The 19461-nt window shown below is 38.9% G+C and overlaps 1 protein-coding gene across 1 annotated transcript; it reads right to left on the reverse strand.

Annotated features, from left to right (window-relative positions):
• Positions 1-920: 920 nt before the first annotated feature.
• Positions 921-18592, reverse strand: LOC133660117 (delta-type opioid receptor-like). Its single transcript, XM_062063276.1, has 3 exons — positions 18177-18592; positions 8397-8752; positions 921-4066 (listed from the first exon to the last, which is right to left on the reverse strand). The coding sequence occupies exons 1-3, from the start codon at positions 18416-18418 to the stop codon at positions 3537-3539; spliced, it is 1128 nt and encodes a 375-aa protein (XP_061919260.1). The 5' UTR covers positions 18419-18592; the 3' UTR covers positions 921-3536.
• Positions 18593-19461: the final 869 nt, after the last annotated feature.

Below are 19461 nucleotides of genomic sequence, written 5' to 3' on the forward strand. Positions count from 1 at the left end.
ATTGAAATGACAACTTTTTTTTGGTAGTACTATATTGTACCTTATTCTTGTACAATTTAGTACAGTATTGTACTTTATTCGTGTACAATTAATTGTACCCTAATACTGCTTATGCATGTAATATTAAAATTTTTCCTGGACAAAACAACGTTATGCCAATATTTTCTTCATAAAATTACAAGTTAATTTTGATTTTGAAAAGTATAAAAAAAAAAATCATATGTTACAAATTAATTCTGATTGAATTGCACTCTATTCTCTGACTTCTTTATTATTTTTTTCCTTTATTTTTCATTTGAGCTTGACTGTAATAACGAAATGAAGCAATTCCTGAGAGCTGAATTGAAATGCTCATGCAATGTAGAATGAATGTAAGAATAGTTTGAATGTTGAACTGGTTTGAATGTGGAAGAGCTGACGCTAAACTGAAATTCTAGTGAAATGTAGAAATTGTTTAAAGGTTGTTTTAGTTTAAAGGTTAAAATGGTTTTAGAGGTTTAGAGCAGAAGCTGTACTGAAATGGAGTATGAATGTTGACATGCTAAAAGTTGGTTTAGTTAGAAAAGTTAGCATAGGTTACAAAAAACTCAAACTCAATTAACAGAATCTATAAATGGTTGCCATTTAACATGGCGCCAAGTAATGAAATCCTTGATTATTAGGTCAAAATGTACAAAATTAGCCTAAATGCTAGCATGCTAACATACTTTTAAGATGGCGGCAAGTAACAAAATCCATATTCATTAGGTTTGATAAAACGGAACAAGCTAAAATGCTTGTATAAAAGGTAAGGATGCTAACATTAGCACGGTAACATCTATAATAATAATAATAATACTGAGCATGGTGAAAATACACGTATATCAAGCATGTACTGTAAACACAACAGCCTGACAGCACATTGTAGCCAAACAAAAACAATACATTATTTACAGGTGTGATATAGATGAATACTGCCATTTAAAATGTTTTATGGTATAAATATCCAGTGATCAAGAAATACAATTATTCCTCACCAGGTGTAACTTCACCATTGGTCATTGAGCCTTCCTCCTTTAAAGCTTCCTGCTTGAATGTTTGAGAGGTGCAGAGAAAAAAGCAGTCCGACAACAGGAAGTAAAAACAAGGAGTTGACAGCCATGGTAGATTACTTAGAAGCGTCCGTCGTCTCTACTCGTCTTTTATGGCTTCTCTCAGAAAGCCGCACACACCGGCACATAAAATGAGATGAATATTAATGTGCCTTTCATCTGTCATTACGTCTCCATTTACAGTCACCAGAAGGGACTTCCAGCAAATTGAATGCAATTTCCCCTGAAACACATTAGCACATTCATGTTACTGGATACTCATTAAGCCGCAAATAAAACCTAAGACGACAATCCTAGAAACACTTAAACCATCAACGCATGCTTGGATGAGTTCAGTGTGGAGGAGCCCATCAGAGCAGAACTTTTAAAAAAAAGCTACTTTTGATCGAATGGACCCAAAAAATCTTGTATGGAAAGTCCTCTCAGTCCCAATACTTTTGTCCACGTCAGCTATTTACAAGTGAATACGAGCCGATTAAAAAGGTGATAGCTATGATGTTAAATGTGATGCAACACATTCCCCAACATGAAGAGTGTTTAGGCACGACGCCGCGAGTCTGCCGCTGTTCTCCACACATGGCCTTGATGTCAACAAACACGTCTAAAGCTGACACTGAACATTGTCGTCCTCCAAGGTAACTTCAATTTCACAGCGCCCAAGTGAAGTGGAATGGTGGAAGAAAAAAAAAAATCTGTAAATCACTGCAACAATGTTAGCATACAGTCTAGTTGACAAATGAAAGGATTATCTCACAAGCGGAAAAGTGATGATAAACTCATAGTCTGACAGTGTTTGTTTCTGCCTAGCAACAAGTGAATATTTTGTGAATATAATGAATAGCCTCAACTCGGTTTATTGTGGCACTGCGTTAGCAGTGTGACGTAGAATGCGCCCGTGAAGTGTAACAATGTACAGATAGGTGACAAATGAAAGGAACACAAGCGTAAAAGTCAGTTTTGTAACGGCGGCCACATTAAGACCTAATGTTTACAACCAGCAGATGGCGCTGTGGTGGAAAAAAAAATCTTAACTTTTCTGACATTGATTAAATTGAGAATGTGTTGTTCAGCTTATCTGTTTATCTTTTAGTTCTGTTTTTTTGTTGTGTAATGATGTACTACAGATTCTGCCTAGCAACAAGTGACCGCGGGAAAATACAGCGTCATTTCCGAACGTTAAGCCGCTACTTTTTTCCCAATGCTGCAGCTAATTTATGTATTTTTCACAAGCTTCACACGCCGCCAATAAATTGATGGCGCTGTCATTAAATCACAAATAAAATCAAACGCACTCATACAAATAATTTAGTCAGACGTTTAGTGCGTTATGGACTCACCATCATCCTGGAGAAGACACAATGAAATGCTCAAGACGTAGTCCCAAAATGAAGACGAATGACCCGGCCATCAAAACAGGAAACAGCCACCGCACGGAACATAATTCCTCCGCCACTAAGTGCTGCGCGCCGGAAAGCGGAAGAGAAGGATGAATATCGCGCTCAGTAACTTTTTCTGGTATGCTACTCACTTTATGCTGTGTTAGTTTGTTAAATTTGCCAATGAAAACAAAATATATTTTTCAACGTGTACACCTGTGGCTGATAGACTTGTGCAAACAATATAAATTTACAAAATAAAACGTGTCCAAAAATTACGAGGGTGTGGCCTATATTTAGGCGCGCATTTGGCCTGGAAACTACGGCACGTGCTAGCAAGCTGAAGGTTGTTAATTTTTTAATGAATCACTTTGATGTCATGTTGTGTGTGTGTGTAGTGTTTAGCACATTTTTGATAATAGTAGTAGGACTGTTCCACCACCTCACAGCTTTTGATCCTTTTAAGTAGGGATTTTAATGTAGCATCAGCAGATATTCCAGTGCGGAGCTAACGTCCACTTAGGTATTATTTTTTTAACGGTAATTACTTAAGCATTGGGGAAGCAATAACATAATAACATAGCTTTTAAAACGTTGAAAGGGGTTTGTGCGAGTGACATTTGCATGGTTGTTTTTATGACTTAAAGCTAGTTTAAAGCTAACATGCTAACTTCTGGTATTACCATATAAACTAGTGGTATTACACACTTTAACTTTAAAAATATAGTTTATGTAAGCATTATTTTGAGTTTGTAACATATACTGTCGATATTTTTTTTAACAATATTCCTGTTGACTATTATAAGGTCAAGTATACATTCACGTTTCTTTCCTTCAATTTGTCACTCATCTATGTTACGTACATTTACATTCATAATTTTAGGCTCTACAGGCACACTTTGGCATTTTGTACATCTCCCAAAGACAACCATTGAACAGTCTCCGTACTGTCTAGAGCTACAAAAAAGGGTGGAATAAACGCCAACATGTACGCTCACACTCCTGTGGTGGAGAACTGTGTGACTTCCGTCTGAAGGTCCTCCTGGATCCCTAATTGGTCCACGCCTAGTCATGCGGGCGGTCTGTCCGTGGCAGCGGGGGCACAAACGGACAATGGCTCCCTGGTGCTGTTGCGGCCCCTGGAGAAGCTATTATGCTCCATGCGGGTGCGATAGGGCAAGCAGAAGTCCCTGAAGCACCTCTTGAAGTTCTCATCCAGGAAGGCGTACAGGACGGGGTTGAGGCTGCTGTTGGTGTAGCCCAGAGCGATGCACAGATGCCAGCTTGCCATCACCAGGAGGTTGTTGTGGTCAATTTTCACCATGGTCCTGACGATGATGAAGATATGTATGGGAGTCCAGCAAACGATGAAGGCCGCCACGACCACCAGGACCATCCGAGTGATCCGCCTCAGGTTCCTGTCCTTCTCTTTGGACCCGGAGAGGAGACGGACACTCTTGAGGCGCAGGATCATCAGACCGTAGCAGATGGTGATGACCAAGACGGGCACCAGAAAGGCGAAGATGAACACGCAGATTTTGGTCATGGTGTCCCAGTACCATTCCGGTTTGGGAAAAATGATTCTGCAATCCACATTGCCTGGGGAGAAAAACCACGGCAATTGAATGAGGCTCATGTGGAGAGGATCATTTCACTATAATAACGCTGCTCCAATGTGTTCTCTGCTGCAGACTCATTACTCTCCCAACTCAACAGAATTATCTCACAACAAAACTGATTAAAAAAAAGTTATGTTAATTGTCTTCTGACTATTAGATACTTAGTCATATCATGTCAGTTTATTCTATTATAGTTGTACTTGTTTACCTTTAGTGTGTTCATTACACTACTCTTAATCAGTCTTTCCCAACATCCCAGCAAAGATGTTGAAGTGCGCATTGTAAATGACGCTATTTATAGGTTAATTATATACCTTCTGTTATCTAGTGGAAGAACATTTGTTTACAGAAGCACTTGCATCTCAAAATACCACATTAAAATAACGAATAATGGGTCCACATTAATGTGGATAAATGTGTGTTCATGTTAAAGGTGGTGGATAAACACATTAATGCATATACTGTATATATTTTCTTCTTTCCGGAGTCTCTTTGCTCATGCAAAATGAAAAATGATGATTAAAGAATGAAAATGAGTGCTATTTAATTGTGATTAATCAGTAGGGATGGGATATTTACAGAAACTCACAATTTGATTCCGATCCCTGGGGTAACAATTCGTTTCAGAATCAATTCTTGATTCAACACGATTCTCACAATATATTATTTAGTACACAAATCATAATGAGGTTACAAAAGCTTCTCTTGGCCGCTGACGTAAGATGTACACGCGCAGCGAGTAAGTGTGAAAACGGCCCAAAAACTTTTTTTTTAATTGATCCTTGAAAATAATAAATCAAACAAACAAAATAAATAACAATCGCAATTCGGACGTGAATTTATTTTTCTGAGTACCCTTAGTGATCAATACATATATTTTGTAGCAATGAAGTTAAACGAGATGATTTCTAGTGACACACTAATGCCCCACAGCACAGTGGTTGGGAATCAAAGCTGTAAACCAGTGTTTCTTAACCACAGGCTTATAGTTTGGCCGCGAGCACCACCTAGAGCAGTGGTCCCCAACCTTTTTGTAAGTGCGGACCGGTCGACGCTTGAAAATTTGTCCCTCGGTGGGGTGGGGGGGGGGATTTTTTTTTTTTTTTTTTTTTTGTCATAAAAATCAATTTCTTCGAATCACTTGCCATTTCGTCTAGCGGTTCTCTTAAAGGAGCCATATGTAGTAATGTGGCCAGAAATGGTACTGCAATCACGGTCAAAATTCTGTAGTCCTCTCCCACTCTTCATGACTGAGGTTGCTAGATACGCAGCCGAATCCGAATCCTACTCCAAGGAACTTCAAATGGCAATCAACGAGTCCTATGATGTAGGTTTCTCTTGTTTATGCTTCTTGCAAGATGGTTTACTAAGTAATTATGCCATATTTTACAAATGTTGATTAGCCAAATGTATTTGTAAAGTTACGCAGCAATATTTTCGTCGGGAGTCCAGACAGATTGCTGGCAATACCCTGCTAAAATGTCGAGTTTGACCCCACGGACCACCATCGAAATAATTATATATAATAATGTATAATATATCGCATAGACCTACTTTGATGGCAAGCCAACGCCAACACTAAAATTACCGCTACATTTCATTTAGCATAATTACATATTGCATCCAACACTGCATTCTCTTCCATTTACGCACATTATCATATATCAGTGCAGAGTGCAATTCTATGAGCCAACCCTTGTTACGCAAAAACCACGTTAAGCATAAATCATATAACCTACTAATACACAAAGTAGAAAATCATTACATGTAATGCATTATGTTGTGCCAAGCAAATACCACCCCATATGTGCCTGATGCACATACAATACCAGAAACCGCAATTAGCTGTGCTAACGTTGGAACCCATTTCCTCAGCGAATCAGCATATTGAGGACAAAATAGGTTCTGACACGACCCATATCCACATAGGTTTTATTTGTTGAAAATATATTTTGCCCTGTCAGTTGGATGACACATCTACATATAAGCTAACAGGCATAGCTTTCCCCTGTTAGCCTATATGTCGATGTGTCATTGACCGGGCTAGCATACTAAGTATTCGTTGCACGAACACACTAGCTTTGTTAGACAAGATCATAGACTGTATTGGACAATATAGTTTACATACGAAATGTCCATTTCCATTTTTTACAAGTAATAAGAAACGTAAATGCCTTACTTACCAATCAAGGAGGAAACTAACAGGTTTGGCATCAGATTAAAAAATCTTCTTCGCCTCCAATCGTCCCCATCTTTCAAAGACATTCCCGATACAAATCCTCGTTTTGTTCCTGGCTTTGTCATGAATAAGTTGAGAATCGTAACGACGCCTTTTAGATTTACTAAGGTCTGACATGTTTAGTAACTTTACCAGTGGCAGTAGCTACCGGAAGGATGTGACACATTCATAGACTTTCTCATTGGTCAAACGGTAGAGGGTGGGGCATCAAAATGAAAACAATAACAACATTTCTGGGCTGTAAATCTAATTTTAAAATAAGCATATCCCAGATGAAGTACTGTTATCAGTTATAAAGGCATTCGAAAAATACATGATTCATTAATGCCTTTTGACATATCAGGGTCATTTAATGATAACTTGACATTAAATTATTACATATGGCACCTTTAACAGTTATTCCACGTTATTACACGTTGCGTAATGACGTCAGCAACATGGCGTGTTCCCGGATGGAAAAAGCGCACCAAAGTTTGCCGACATTTTAGTAAAAAAGACAGCAACAGCGCTATTTTTAATAATTACAAGGTTGCTATTTGATTAAGAGGAGGACAAAAGAGCACTGTACTGAAACATTTGAACATACAACATGCGATGAATGTCACGTTGTTGAACCTCGCCGATCTCATCCCAGGCAGCAGCAGTCATCTGACATAAATACAGCATGTAATAATACCACCTATAATGTTAGCACTATTACCTGTTAAACCGAGATTTCTCATTTAGATAAGCATGAGGAGACATATTCTGACCGGTTTAGAGGCGGGCAGTAATAGCTCCAGTTCACCGCGGCAGAGAAGCGTTCCACCAGGAACGCCGAATGTCACCGAGCTGTGACTAAGTTTGTGGCCAAAATCTTACAATAATTTATCACATAGATGCTCCTTCAGTAGGTGAATGTTCAATTGTAGTCCGAAAAAAGTTGCATCTTTTCCTCCAACCACATTTTCCCTCAGTCCTCATATCATACAGGTGGAACTCATGAAATTAGAATATCGTGTAAAAGTCAATTTATGTCAGTAATTAAACTTCAAATATGAAACTAATATGTGATGTTACCTCATTGCATGCAAAGTGACGTATGTAACAGCTCTATTTAATACAACTCTGATGATCATTTTCTGACATTTTCAATTTGAGGTTTTCAAAAGCTGTAAGCAGTACAATTAAATTAATATCAATTAATTTCAATGAGAAACATTGATTTAAGATACCAGTTAAGAGCTCCGTCACAGAACCAATTAATCTTGCAAGTTAAGGTACTATAGCATTATGGAAATACGCAGATTGATAATGCACTTTATACAACTGTGCGGCTATCCAAATAATATACCCACCGTAAATAAAAAGAACAGCTGTGAAAAAAACAAACTATAAACTAAAATAAACTACAGCAAGAGCATTAAATATTGTCGGAATAACCTGATTGGAACCAAATACAGCCTTTAAACCACTTCATGGTACATTTATATAATACACACCCATATAATTTTTTTCCACACGACTGTACATTTAAACTAATAATATTATTATCTTGCACCACCACACACAGAAAGGTAAAAGTGTCTCCAAAAATACACCTATACTGTGTTGCCTGCGGTGTTATTTTTCTGACAATTACGCGACCCCGAAAGGGACACGCGGTAGAAAATGGATAGATGCATACACGACATGAGGGTGCTGTCATTAAGGCACAAAATACAATTATTTTAAAATGTCACATGTAGCTCAATGCCCTCTACAGATCACCCACTTTAACTTTAGGGTGATTTGCTCAATCACCACAAGCACATGTATGTCAAATTTGGGCATAATTGGTTAAAAAACATGGCCAGCGTCAAGCAAAACAACTTCACAAGGGCACCGGTGAAATTTAGAAACTAATTGTTTGATTTGTAAAATTATTATAAAACTTTGAGTATATCTGTCAGGAAGTGAGGTTTGCACATGTACTATCTCACCGCCTCACTACCTGCCATCCGTTACACTAGCACAACCCATAGGGCGCGTCACAAACCTTATTTACAGTCATGTGAAAAAATCATGGAATACGATGTAATATCCCACTCACCTTTGTCTGTCACCTTGGCAACAGCCATGACCATCACAGGGACGGCTACGACGGAGGACAGCATCCAGATGCAAATGTTGATGATCTTGGCCTTGGCCGGCGTGCGGAAGTCAAGGGCCCTCACGGGGTGACACACGGCCACGTAGCGGTCCACGCTCATCATGGTGAGCGTGAAGATGCTGGTGAACATGTTGTAGTAGTCGATGGCGATGACCACTTTGCACAGCAGCTGCCCGAAAGGCCACGTGCTCATGAGGTAATTGGCGCTCTGGAAGGGTAAGGTGCTGGTGGCCAAGGCGTCCGCGAGAGCAAGGTTGAAGATGTAGATGTTGGTGGCCGTCTTCATCTTGGTGTACCTAGAGCGATGTAAGCACTTGGTTGGAGACACTGCGGTTGACTCATGATTGCTGGTAAAACGTAACAGGGTTAGAAACCAAACTATTGATTGAGTCTCATTTCCTGTCTCAAAGCAATGAGAATAAAAACAGCCATTCTCTTCTGCAACCTCCATTAAACTGCACTTGAAGAATTATGATATCCCATTCAGTGTTGTTCCTACTTTTTGGGACCAGCTGCCTTGTGACATTAGATACAGCTGACGTTTAATCTTCCTGGTCATTTGAGCTGCAACACTTGAACAAACAAATCAATAGAGTGATGGATGAGTGTGTAAACAGCCGTGCAAATAAATACATCGACTTTACAATAGTCATTGCTTGTGTGGAAAAAATAGGTTTTAGTGGAAGGCTTGGCTTTAAATCACACACTAGCTCTTTTCTGTGTGTGCACTAAAGCCCTAGTATGGGCAATTATTGCATTGAATTGGTCTAAAAAGGACCTATTATGCAAAATCAACTTTTATTACTTATTGGTAAGCATTTTTGTGTATTTGGGATTTGCATAGTTCCAGAAAAATCGGAATAGCATCTTTACATTTTGTTCAATGCAAGACTCCGTCCTAAAGTTGTGTTTTTTCTTCAACAAGTTCCTAATATGTTGCGGATCTGTGGCATCAATGAATGCCACAACGGTCATGTTCGTTTGGTGAGATTTTCCTCATTTCCAAAGCAAAAGGAAAGTTAGGGAACTCGGTTAGTGAGCAAAGAAACAGGCAGTAAATGCCTGGAACATATCAGCTGTACAAAACGACAAACATCCCTATTAAAGCCATCAACTGGTACATGTTGGTGTGTTCACAGCATAGTCAGACTGCAAAGTTTGAATCAAAAGCATGTTTAGTTCTGTTTTACATGTAGCATTTGTTAGCTGCTGCCTGTTAAGCATTAGCTTTAGCGCGCTACGGTTCAGCTACAAACAACGTACAGAAAAAAGCATGTTGTGTGTTTACTTTTAGAGATGGCTAAGCTAAGTATTATTTTCGGAGATGTAGCGCAGTGATCACATTTTTAAAAGTAACAACAGGATTGTTTTGTTGGGTAACCTCACGCATCTCAGACACTAAAGAGATTAAAACAATACATTACGCACAATTTGAACAAAGGATAATGTGCCTTAACAGACTTTGCATTCTGAAATTCTTCACCAGTATTAAAACGGACTCTGTTGACAAAATATAGACAAGTTTGACGGCATTTCTACTTGATTCAAATCTCTCGTCCATCAAACAGACTCATAAATCATATGAGTCAATTTTACCATTATTTTAATATTCTTTCCAGGTAGCAAACCTTTGGAATTGGGTACAGTTTGTCTAGGTACGATCACTTGTTTTTTTTATTTTGTACGATCCATTTTAATCCAGTTTCTTGTTCCCTTTCTCATTGTAAACAAAGCCTTTATCCAACAAGTATGTCTACCAAGCCCCACAATGCATTGCAAAATCACATGGCCTTTTGGGCCCTGTTGTGACATGTTCCCATTTGTGACGTCAGCGGATATTTGCATATATGGTAGAGATCTACCAGAAGTCTGCCATTTTAGTCCGACGCTGTAGTCATTAAGCTCCTTCTTTTTCTCTATTCTCTTGTTGTGGGGCAGACTGGCTCGTACATGCACATGCATCCTCCGCTGTTGCCATTTCTAATATAAATTAGCGTATTCTAACTCATATCTGTCATATCAACGGCTATGGAAGCGTTAAAAACTACAACATGGATGACGGGGAGAAGATGCAGTCAAATTGGAAGCAGGTAAATAAGACCGCCCATAAAACGGTGCATCCTGAAGACACTGTCAGAAAGTGGCTTTAAAACATAATCTATGCAACACTTTGACCATAGCACCACAAGGAAGTTTATTAAATTTAGAAAAAAAAACTAGTACAATTTGACATGGAAAAGGAAATTAACAACAAAGGATCTGAGTATTCATGAAAAATTAAAAGAAAATGGCAACTTTGTAAACTTGAAAGAAATTACGATTACATTGCCTTTAAAAGCTGATTTTTTTTACACTAACCACCTTAGCTTACTATCTAAAAACAGCTTTTTAAAACACATGTAAAAACCTTAGTTAGGTTTTTGTCTTATTAAAGATGGGATTAATTTATGTATGACATATCTAGATAAACCCCACTAAATCATTTTAAATTTTGATTAAAAAAATAATATATTTTTTTTATTTACAACAAAGTGCCTGGTACCAACAAATGCAAAAATACATTTAGATAATTATATAACCTGTCATTATTCACCAAAAGAATATTATAAATCTGTGAAATGTTCCTTTACTTCACAGTGTAAAGTAGAGATTAGCTGATACCCATAGGATTATCACCGGTGCTTAAAACGAATCATAATAAAAATATTATCAGAGCATCTCAAGGGAGTTAAGTCTCCCTCTATAAATAAAAATTTGAAACACCTCAGTTTCTAACTTTAATTGAGGGACCTTGAATGCTACACAGTTGTGTGCACTAAAATGCGAAAGTTAAATTTGTACATAACTTTTTGCAAAGCTATCCCAAATAGATGTATCGCATTTTTAGCTTTCTTCTATAACCTCATCATTGTTCCAAAATGCTGGTGCTGTGTGTAAATGCATGAAGGGGAGCTTTGATTAAGTTATGACGTCTGTGTTGAGTGAATGATTGCTGCTATGTGTGACAAATAATTTTGTACCTTAGATATTCTTAATTTGAGTCAAGCAACCTTATTACTGAAGTTTCACAGCTATATTAATTTAATATTAACACGTATAACTTGCCCAGGGTCTACTCTGCCTTCTGCCCGAGTGCAGCTGGGATAGGCTCCAGCCCCCATTTTCTGCCGTTTGTCCCTCTCGGGTTGCAGAGGGTTCTGGAGCCTATCCCAGCTGCACTCGGGCGGAAGGCGGGGTACACCCCGGACAAGTCTCCAACTCATCACAGGGCCAACACAGACAGACAACATTCACAGTCCCAGTCACACACTAGGGACCATTTAGTGTTGCCAATCAACCTATCCCCAGGTGCATGTCTTTGGAGGTGGTAGGAAGCCGGAGTAAGAAGCATGTCCATAGAGTCTATTACATTTGTTCCATTTGCCTTGGCTTTCCCTCTAAAAAAGGGACATACTTTGTACCATTTCACTATGAGAATTGTTTTTTAAAATCTGTAAAACGCAGGCATGTGACATTTTTAAACATTCATTTTTGCGTCTAGATATGATTTCTGCGTTTTAATGAAATATCAATACAAATACGATCTAACAAAGTTTGTTGAACACTCGCCTCAACCGCAGGTACTCGCTGTTCCTCTTGCCTAAACGCCGCACTGAGTTGCTGGACAGGAGACGATCAGGAGCACCGAAACAAGCTGGGGAGTCACCATCATCAAGCTAGCTTATTTGTTATTGCCTCCAATCGCTCTCCAAGCCACAAGGTTGACGGCTGTCTACTTTGCTGCTAATCATACCTAATTACAAACCCCAAAACCAGTAAAGTTGGCACGTTGTGTAAATTGTAAATAAAAACAGAATACAATGATTTGCAAATCCTTTTCAACCTATATTCAATTGAATAGACTGCAAAGACAAGATACTTAATGTTCGAACTGGAAAACTTTGGTATTTTTTTTCAAATATTAGCTCATTCGGAATTTGATGCCTGCAACATGTTTCAAAAAAGCTGGCACAAGTAGCAAAAACAACTGAGAAAGTTGAGGAATGCTCATCAAAGACTTATTTGGAACATCCCACAGGTGAACAGGCTAATTGGGAACAGGTGAGTGCCATGATTGGGTATAAAAGCAGCTTCCATGAAATGCTCAGTCATTCACAAACAAGGATGGGGCGAGGGTCACCACTTTGTGAACAAATGCGTGAGCAAATTGTCGAACAGTTTAAGGACAACATTTCTCAATGAGCTATTGCAAGCAATTTAGGGATTTCACCATCTACGGTCCGTAAGATCATCAAAAGGTTCAAAGAATCTGGAGAAATCACTGCACGTAAGCGGCAAGACCCGTGACCTTCGATCCCTCAAGCGGTACTGCATCAACAAGCGACATCAGTGTGTAAAGGATATCACCACATGGGCTCAGAAACACTTCAGAAAACCACTATCAGTAACTACAGTTTGTCGCTACATCTTTAAAGGCCTACTGAAATGCGATTTTCTTATTTAAACGGGGATAGCAGGTCCATTCTATGTGTCATACTTGAGCATTTCGCGATATTGCCATATTTTTGCTGAAATGATTTAGTAGAGAACATCGACGATGTTTTGGTCGCTGATAAAAAGGCCTTGCCTGTACCGGAAGTAGCAGGCGATATGCGCGTGACGTCACCGGTTGTGGAGCTCCTCACATCTGCACATTGTTTACAATCATGGCCACCAGCAGCGAGAGCGATTCGGACCGAGAAAGCGACGATTTCCCCATTAATTTGAGCGAAGATGAAAGATTTGTGGATGAGGAAAGTGAGAGTGAAGGACTTGAGGGCAGTGGGAGTGATTCAGAAAAGAGCCGCATCCGCCACAGATGCCGTAGTCGTACTGGCCATGATCTGATCTATTGTCTGTAAATGTACAAATGTACAATACTTTATATTATTGTCTATTGTAATCTATTGACAGTATTGACACTATTGACAGTAATGTCAGTAAATGTACGATACTTTATACTGCAGAAGAACTTGACTAGAACTTGAAGCAATTATTATATGTAGACAATTTTATCGTTAATTTATTTCATGGTTCATTGAGTAGTCTATGACTATGTCTGTGAGTATGACTATGGAAACTGGAAATCAAGATCCTTACCCTCTTCCTTTCCCTTTTGGCAAATGCAGACCTCATGTGCACGGTCTGTCCACTTGTGGAGGGGGTGGGGTGGTCTGAACTTGTCGAAGCACTGGCACTGGGAGCACTGACAGTGACACTGCCACTGATGCCTGGCCGTGGTCTGTTGAAAATAGTTGGCCCCGCACCTTTCTGCAGCACCAGTCGATGGGTGGTGGCGATGCCCATCTCTGCCCTTCGCAAGGGACCCTCTTCGAAACACGATCTTTCGAAATGATCGCTGCATAATACACTGTACTTTGTGTGTGTGGTCCAATTCAACCGTGTTCGCTTGGCCTCTCTGTTCCATAGTAAAGCTTGACTGTCATCTTTCGGGAATGTAAACAATGAAACACCGGCTGTGTTTGTGTTGCTGCAGCCTGCCGCAATACACCGCTTCCCACCTACAGCTTTCTTCTCTGCTGTCTCCATTGTTCATTGAACAAATTGCAAAAGATTCACCAACACAGATGTCCAGAATACTGTGGAATTTTGTGATGAAAACAGACGACTTAATAGCTGACCACCATGCTGTCCCAAAATGTCCTCTACAATCCGTGACGTCACGCGCAGGCGTCATCATACCAAAACGTTTTCAGCAGGATATTTCGGCGCAAAATTAAAAATTGCACTTTAGTAAGCTAACCCGGCCGTATTGGCATGTGCTGCAATGTTAAGATTTCATCATTGATATATAAACTATCAGACTGCGTGGTCGGTAGTAGTGGGTTTCAGTAGGCCTTTAAGTGCAAGTTAAAACTCTACTATGCAAAGCGAAAGTCATTTATCAACAACACCCAGAAATGTCGCCGGCTTCGCTGGGCCCGAGCTCATCTAAGAGAGACTGATGCAAAGTGGAAAAGTGTTCTGTGGTCTGACGAGTCCACATTTCAAATTGTTTTTGGAAACTGTGGACGTCATGTCCTATGGAACAAAGAGGAAAAGAACCATCCGGATTGTTCTAGGCGCAAAGTTCAAAAGCCAGCATCTGTGATGGTATGGGGGTGTATTAGTGCCCAAGGCATGGGTAACTTACACATCTGTAAGGGCACCATTAATGCTGAAAGGTACATACAGGTTTTGGAACAACATATGTTGCCATCCAAGCAACGTTGTCATGGACGCCCCTGCTTATTTCAGCAAGACAATACCAAGCCACGTGTTACAACAGTGTGGCTTCATAGTATAAGTGTGAGGGTACTAGACTGGCTTGCCTCTAGTCCAGACTTGTTTCCCATTGAAAATGTGTGGCACATTATGAAGCTGTTGAACAACTTAAGCTGTACATTAAGCAAGAATGGGAAATAATTATATCTGAAAAGCTTCAAAAATTGGTCTCCTCAGTTCCCAAACATTAACTGAGTGTTGTTAAATAGAAAAGCCATGTAACACAGTTTGAAAATGCCACTCTGCCAACTTGTTTGCACTGTGTTGCTGCCATTAAATTCAAAGTTAATGATTATTTGCAAAAAACAATCAAGTTTCTCAGTTCAAACATTAAATATCTTGTCTTTGCAGTCTATTCAATTGAATATAAGTTGAAAAGGATTTGCAAATCAATGTATTCTGTTTTTATTTACGCATTACACAACGTGCCAACTTCACTGGTTTTGTACAATCCGAACACTCTTAGTTCCGAACCAGTTGTATTTCTAGAGTATTAGTAGCCACCAGAAGGTATATTTTTGACGTGACGGATTGTAAACAGAGGTCACAACACCGGAAGTATATTATAGGTATAGGGGGCGTGGCTACAGGATTGCGTTGTCAAATGTTAATTGTTTTCTGAGTTCTATGCATGCAATTACATTACATTACATTTTCAATTAAACTAATGTTAGTAAATTAACTGCTAAAAAACCTTTTTTGTTATACATTACGTGGGACATGTGAGTGTCAAAAAGACAGCCAAAAGAGGTTGGTAGATGAGAATAACTCTAAAGGTAAATTATATTGTAGAAATAACTGAATTGCAGGAAATGTAGTCTTGATTTTCAAAATGTTATTTTAGGTTTGCTGATATAAATGTTCATCTTTTCTCTCACATCCCTAAAAATGCCAATCATGCCTCAGCTTTGCTGCAGTTAGCTAGCTAGTTAGCATTATCCGCCGAGCATCTGGTTTTCAGACTCCAAATATATATGTATTTTTATCCCAGTTATATTTTTCTTTAGAAAAAAAGCAATTGGGTTAATTTAAGGTTGTTTTTCGTCTAACGGGAAAGCTACAAGTGGCTGTTTCGTCGACAAGGTACGTGCTAACTTAGCAGTAGCATATAATGCTAGTTAATTTCAAAGTGTCATTTAACAATTATGCTCTCTTATTGTCTTTATCATAATTATTTTGTGACCTCAAAACACTCATGTCTAAGTTGTTTAACATGAACACGTAGTGTTTAATTAAATTCTGGTTTGAGCCGAATAGTGTAAACAACTAGATGAGGCAATTCCTGAAGGAATTGCGTGTGAATGCTCCAATACTGAAGTTTAACTGAAATCCTGGAATTTTTTTAGAATTGTTGAAGTAGAGCACACAATTCCCAAACAGGCTGAATATTTTTAAGTTGGAACAGATCGAATCAGATGAAAAATGTGGGAGTTGTGGAACTTTGAAGAATGTCCTATTGACTTCAATGGGAATTTCCCAAAAAATTGGGAATTTCGGGAAAAGCAGGAACTTTTGAAAATGGTAAAAAACTTAAATGTTTTGAATGAGTTTTAATGGTTGGTCTTGGAATTTTTAAAATCGGTCAAGAAATGTTGAAGTAGTAAGAGAAATGGTATTATGGAATTCCTGGAATTTCGGGAAAACCGGGAATTTTTCCAGTTCAAAAAACAACTTAATTATTTTTCCTAATTAAGAGGAATGTTTTGATGGTGGAACAGTGGAAATGCGTTGAAAAATGTGGAAAGAGTAGTCACCAGAAAAAAGGGAGGAAATAGGGCTTTGGAAAACTAGGAATTCTGGAAAATCCTGGAATTTGTTTTAATTTGGAAAAAGAGTAGTTTGAATTTCCAGGATGGAGAAATGTGTTGAACGTTGAATGGTTTGAATCGGTTGAAAAATGTGGAAATGGTGGAAGTTTGAAAAATGGACAATTCATTTAGAGTGGGAAAAATGTCCCAGAAAACCTGGACTTCTGGGAAATCTGGGAATTCTTGGAATTTGTCAAGGGAAAGCCCGCCATTCCCGAATAGGCTGAACAGTTTTGAAGTTGGAACGGTTTGAATTGGGTGAAAAATGTGGAAGGTAGAGAGCGCCAAAATCTGGAGAAGAAGAACACGTTTAATAATAACACTGGGTGAGGCATTTCCTGAAGGAATTGCATGAAATGCTGACAGAATGTAGTATGAATGTAAGAATAGTTTGAATGTTGGAATGGTTTGCAAGTTGAAGAGTTTGAATTTCAAAGAAAACCGGAATTTGGTTTGGAACTTGGGTTTGAATGTCCAGTTGCAGGAATGGGTTAATGTTTGAATGGTTTGAAAAGGTTGAAAAATTTGGAAATTGTGCAACTTGGAAAAATGTCCCATTAATTTCAATGGGAAATTCTTGGAAATGTGGGAATTTTGGGAAAAGTGGGATTATTTAGAAAATGATTAGGAGCATGAATGTCCTGAATGAGCTGAATTGGTTGGTGTTGGAATTGTTTAAATCGGGCAAGAAATGTTGAAGTAGTAAATGGTATTAGGGAATTTGGGGAACATCAGGAATTTTTTTGAAAATGGTAAAAAACTTGAATGGTCTGAATGAGTTGAAATGGTTGGTGTTGGAATTTTTCAAATCGGTCGAGAAATGTTGAAGTAGTAACATGTTGAATTGAGAAATGGTATTGGGGAATTCCTGAAATTTCGGGAAAACCGTACATTTTACCAGTACAAAAAACTGGAAGAGGAATTCCTAATTAAGAGGAATGTTTTGACAGTGGAATGGTTGAAATGCATTGAAACATGTGGAAGGAGTAGTTGCCAGAAAAAATGGTGGAAATAAGGCTTTGGAAAACCAGGAATTCTGGAAAATCCTGGAATTTTTTTTAATTAGAAAAAAGGGTAGTTTTAATTTCCAGGATGGTGGGATGTGTTGAAGGTGGAATGGTATGAATCGGTTGAAAAATGTGGAAATGTTGGAAGTTTAAAACATGTGCCAATCCATTTTGAATGGGGAAAATGTCTTGGAAACCCTGGAATTCTGGGAAATCTGGGAATTTTTGGAATTTGTCAAGGGAAAGCCCGCCATTCCCGAATGTGCTGAACAGTTTTGAAGTTGGAACGGTTTGAATCGGGTGAAAAATTTGGAAAGCACGCCGAAATCTGGAGAAGAAGAAGAAGTTGAATAATAAGTTGATGAATTTTGGTATAGACAACCATATGTGTGAACGCTTTGGAGCATTCACACAATTGACAAAAAAGGCCAAAAAATAAAATAAAATTAACTGGAGTTGGCACTCCTATTAGCCTTATTTATTTGATAAACTATCCACACAAAAAATGAGCATCAACACAACTTTATCTTCTATGACAGTTCCCATCCCCAACGTGAGTGTAAGGTTCGTTGTCTTCCTACCTGACCACGCCGTACATGACGAGGATGTTGCCCAGCAGTCCCACCACGCAGATGAGCGAGTAGAGGGCGGTGATGCTAACGGCAATGACGAGCCTCGCCGTGTCCCGAGACTCCCGAGCCACGGGCGTGTCGGTTCCGTTGCTCCCGCCTGGCGACCCCAGCAGGAGCGCATCGGAGACGGTGGCGTTGAAGGGAGGTAACGACACGTACATGTCACCCGGGGGGAAAGTGGGGAACTCCATTCCGGAAAAAAAGGAGGTGAATTTTTATTAATATTTTTTTTTTGTTTAGTTTTTTTTTTTAGGCAAAAAAGAGATTTTGTTTTCAAGGCACCTGCACGGTGGCGAACAGAGACTGACGAAAAAATAATCACACAGTGTGGAAGAGCTCTTCTTTCTTTCTCTCTCTCGCTTTACTCACTCACTCACTCACTCACTACCCTTACTCACCTCCCTCTCTCTCCCTCTCCCCTCCCTCTCCCCTCTCAGAAGGATACTCCTCAGGGTACTTGATATTAGGAAGAAGAAAAAAAACTATGGGGAAAATAAGAATTTGATCCCCTGCTGATTTTGTAAGCTAACCCCCTTACACATATATAAATAACACAATGTATTTGGAGGTTTATTAAATATGAAACTTGAAGTCAAGCTATTTTGATATAAATGGAGTGCTTACCCAAAATCAACAGGAAATGTCCCCGCCCATCTGGACCAGACGAACAACTGTCCATCGAATGAGTCACTTTAATATTGATCATGATACACGCAGCATGCAGTGCGTGTTATTACAACTACAGTACATACGATGTCTGGCTCAGCTGTGTACAAACAAAACATGAAATGTGGGTTAATATTTTACAGATACTGTAATATTATTGTTATTTTTTTTCAGTCAACACAAATTGGTGGCGTTTCGCAGTGTTGGGCATTACAGAGTCAACCGCGTTTTGTTTGGTTGTAGAAGCTATCTCATCTCTTGCCGTAGTTAGCTTTTGCGGCTAATACCATAGCGTGGCGATGTGTTACTACGATAGAAAAATAGTTCCTCTGTGTTTGCTCTTACAATAACAATATCACTACAGTTTGTTTATCATAAGGGTTCCGGAACGTAAATTAAGTATTGTTGACAGTTTTTTAAATACATTTTTAAAGTGATTTAGAGGTAGAATTGATTACTCTCATTACCTGCATTGCTAACCACCTTATATGTTAGAAAGCTAAAAAGGATTGTGAACGACAGGCAAAATTTAAAATAAAGTGCAAATGGATAGGCAAAAAAAAAAAAG

The sequence above is a fragment of the Entelurus aequoreus genome, linkage group LG11 (genome assembly GCF_033978785.1).
Source record: "Entelurus aequoreus isolate RoL-2023_Sb linkage group LG11, RoL_Eaeq_v1.1, whole genome shotgun sequence".
Taxonomy (NCBI): domain Eukaryota; kingdom Metazoa; phylum Chordata; class Actinopteri; order Syngnathiformes; family Syngnathidae; genus Entelurus; species Entelurus aequoreus.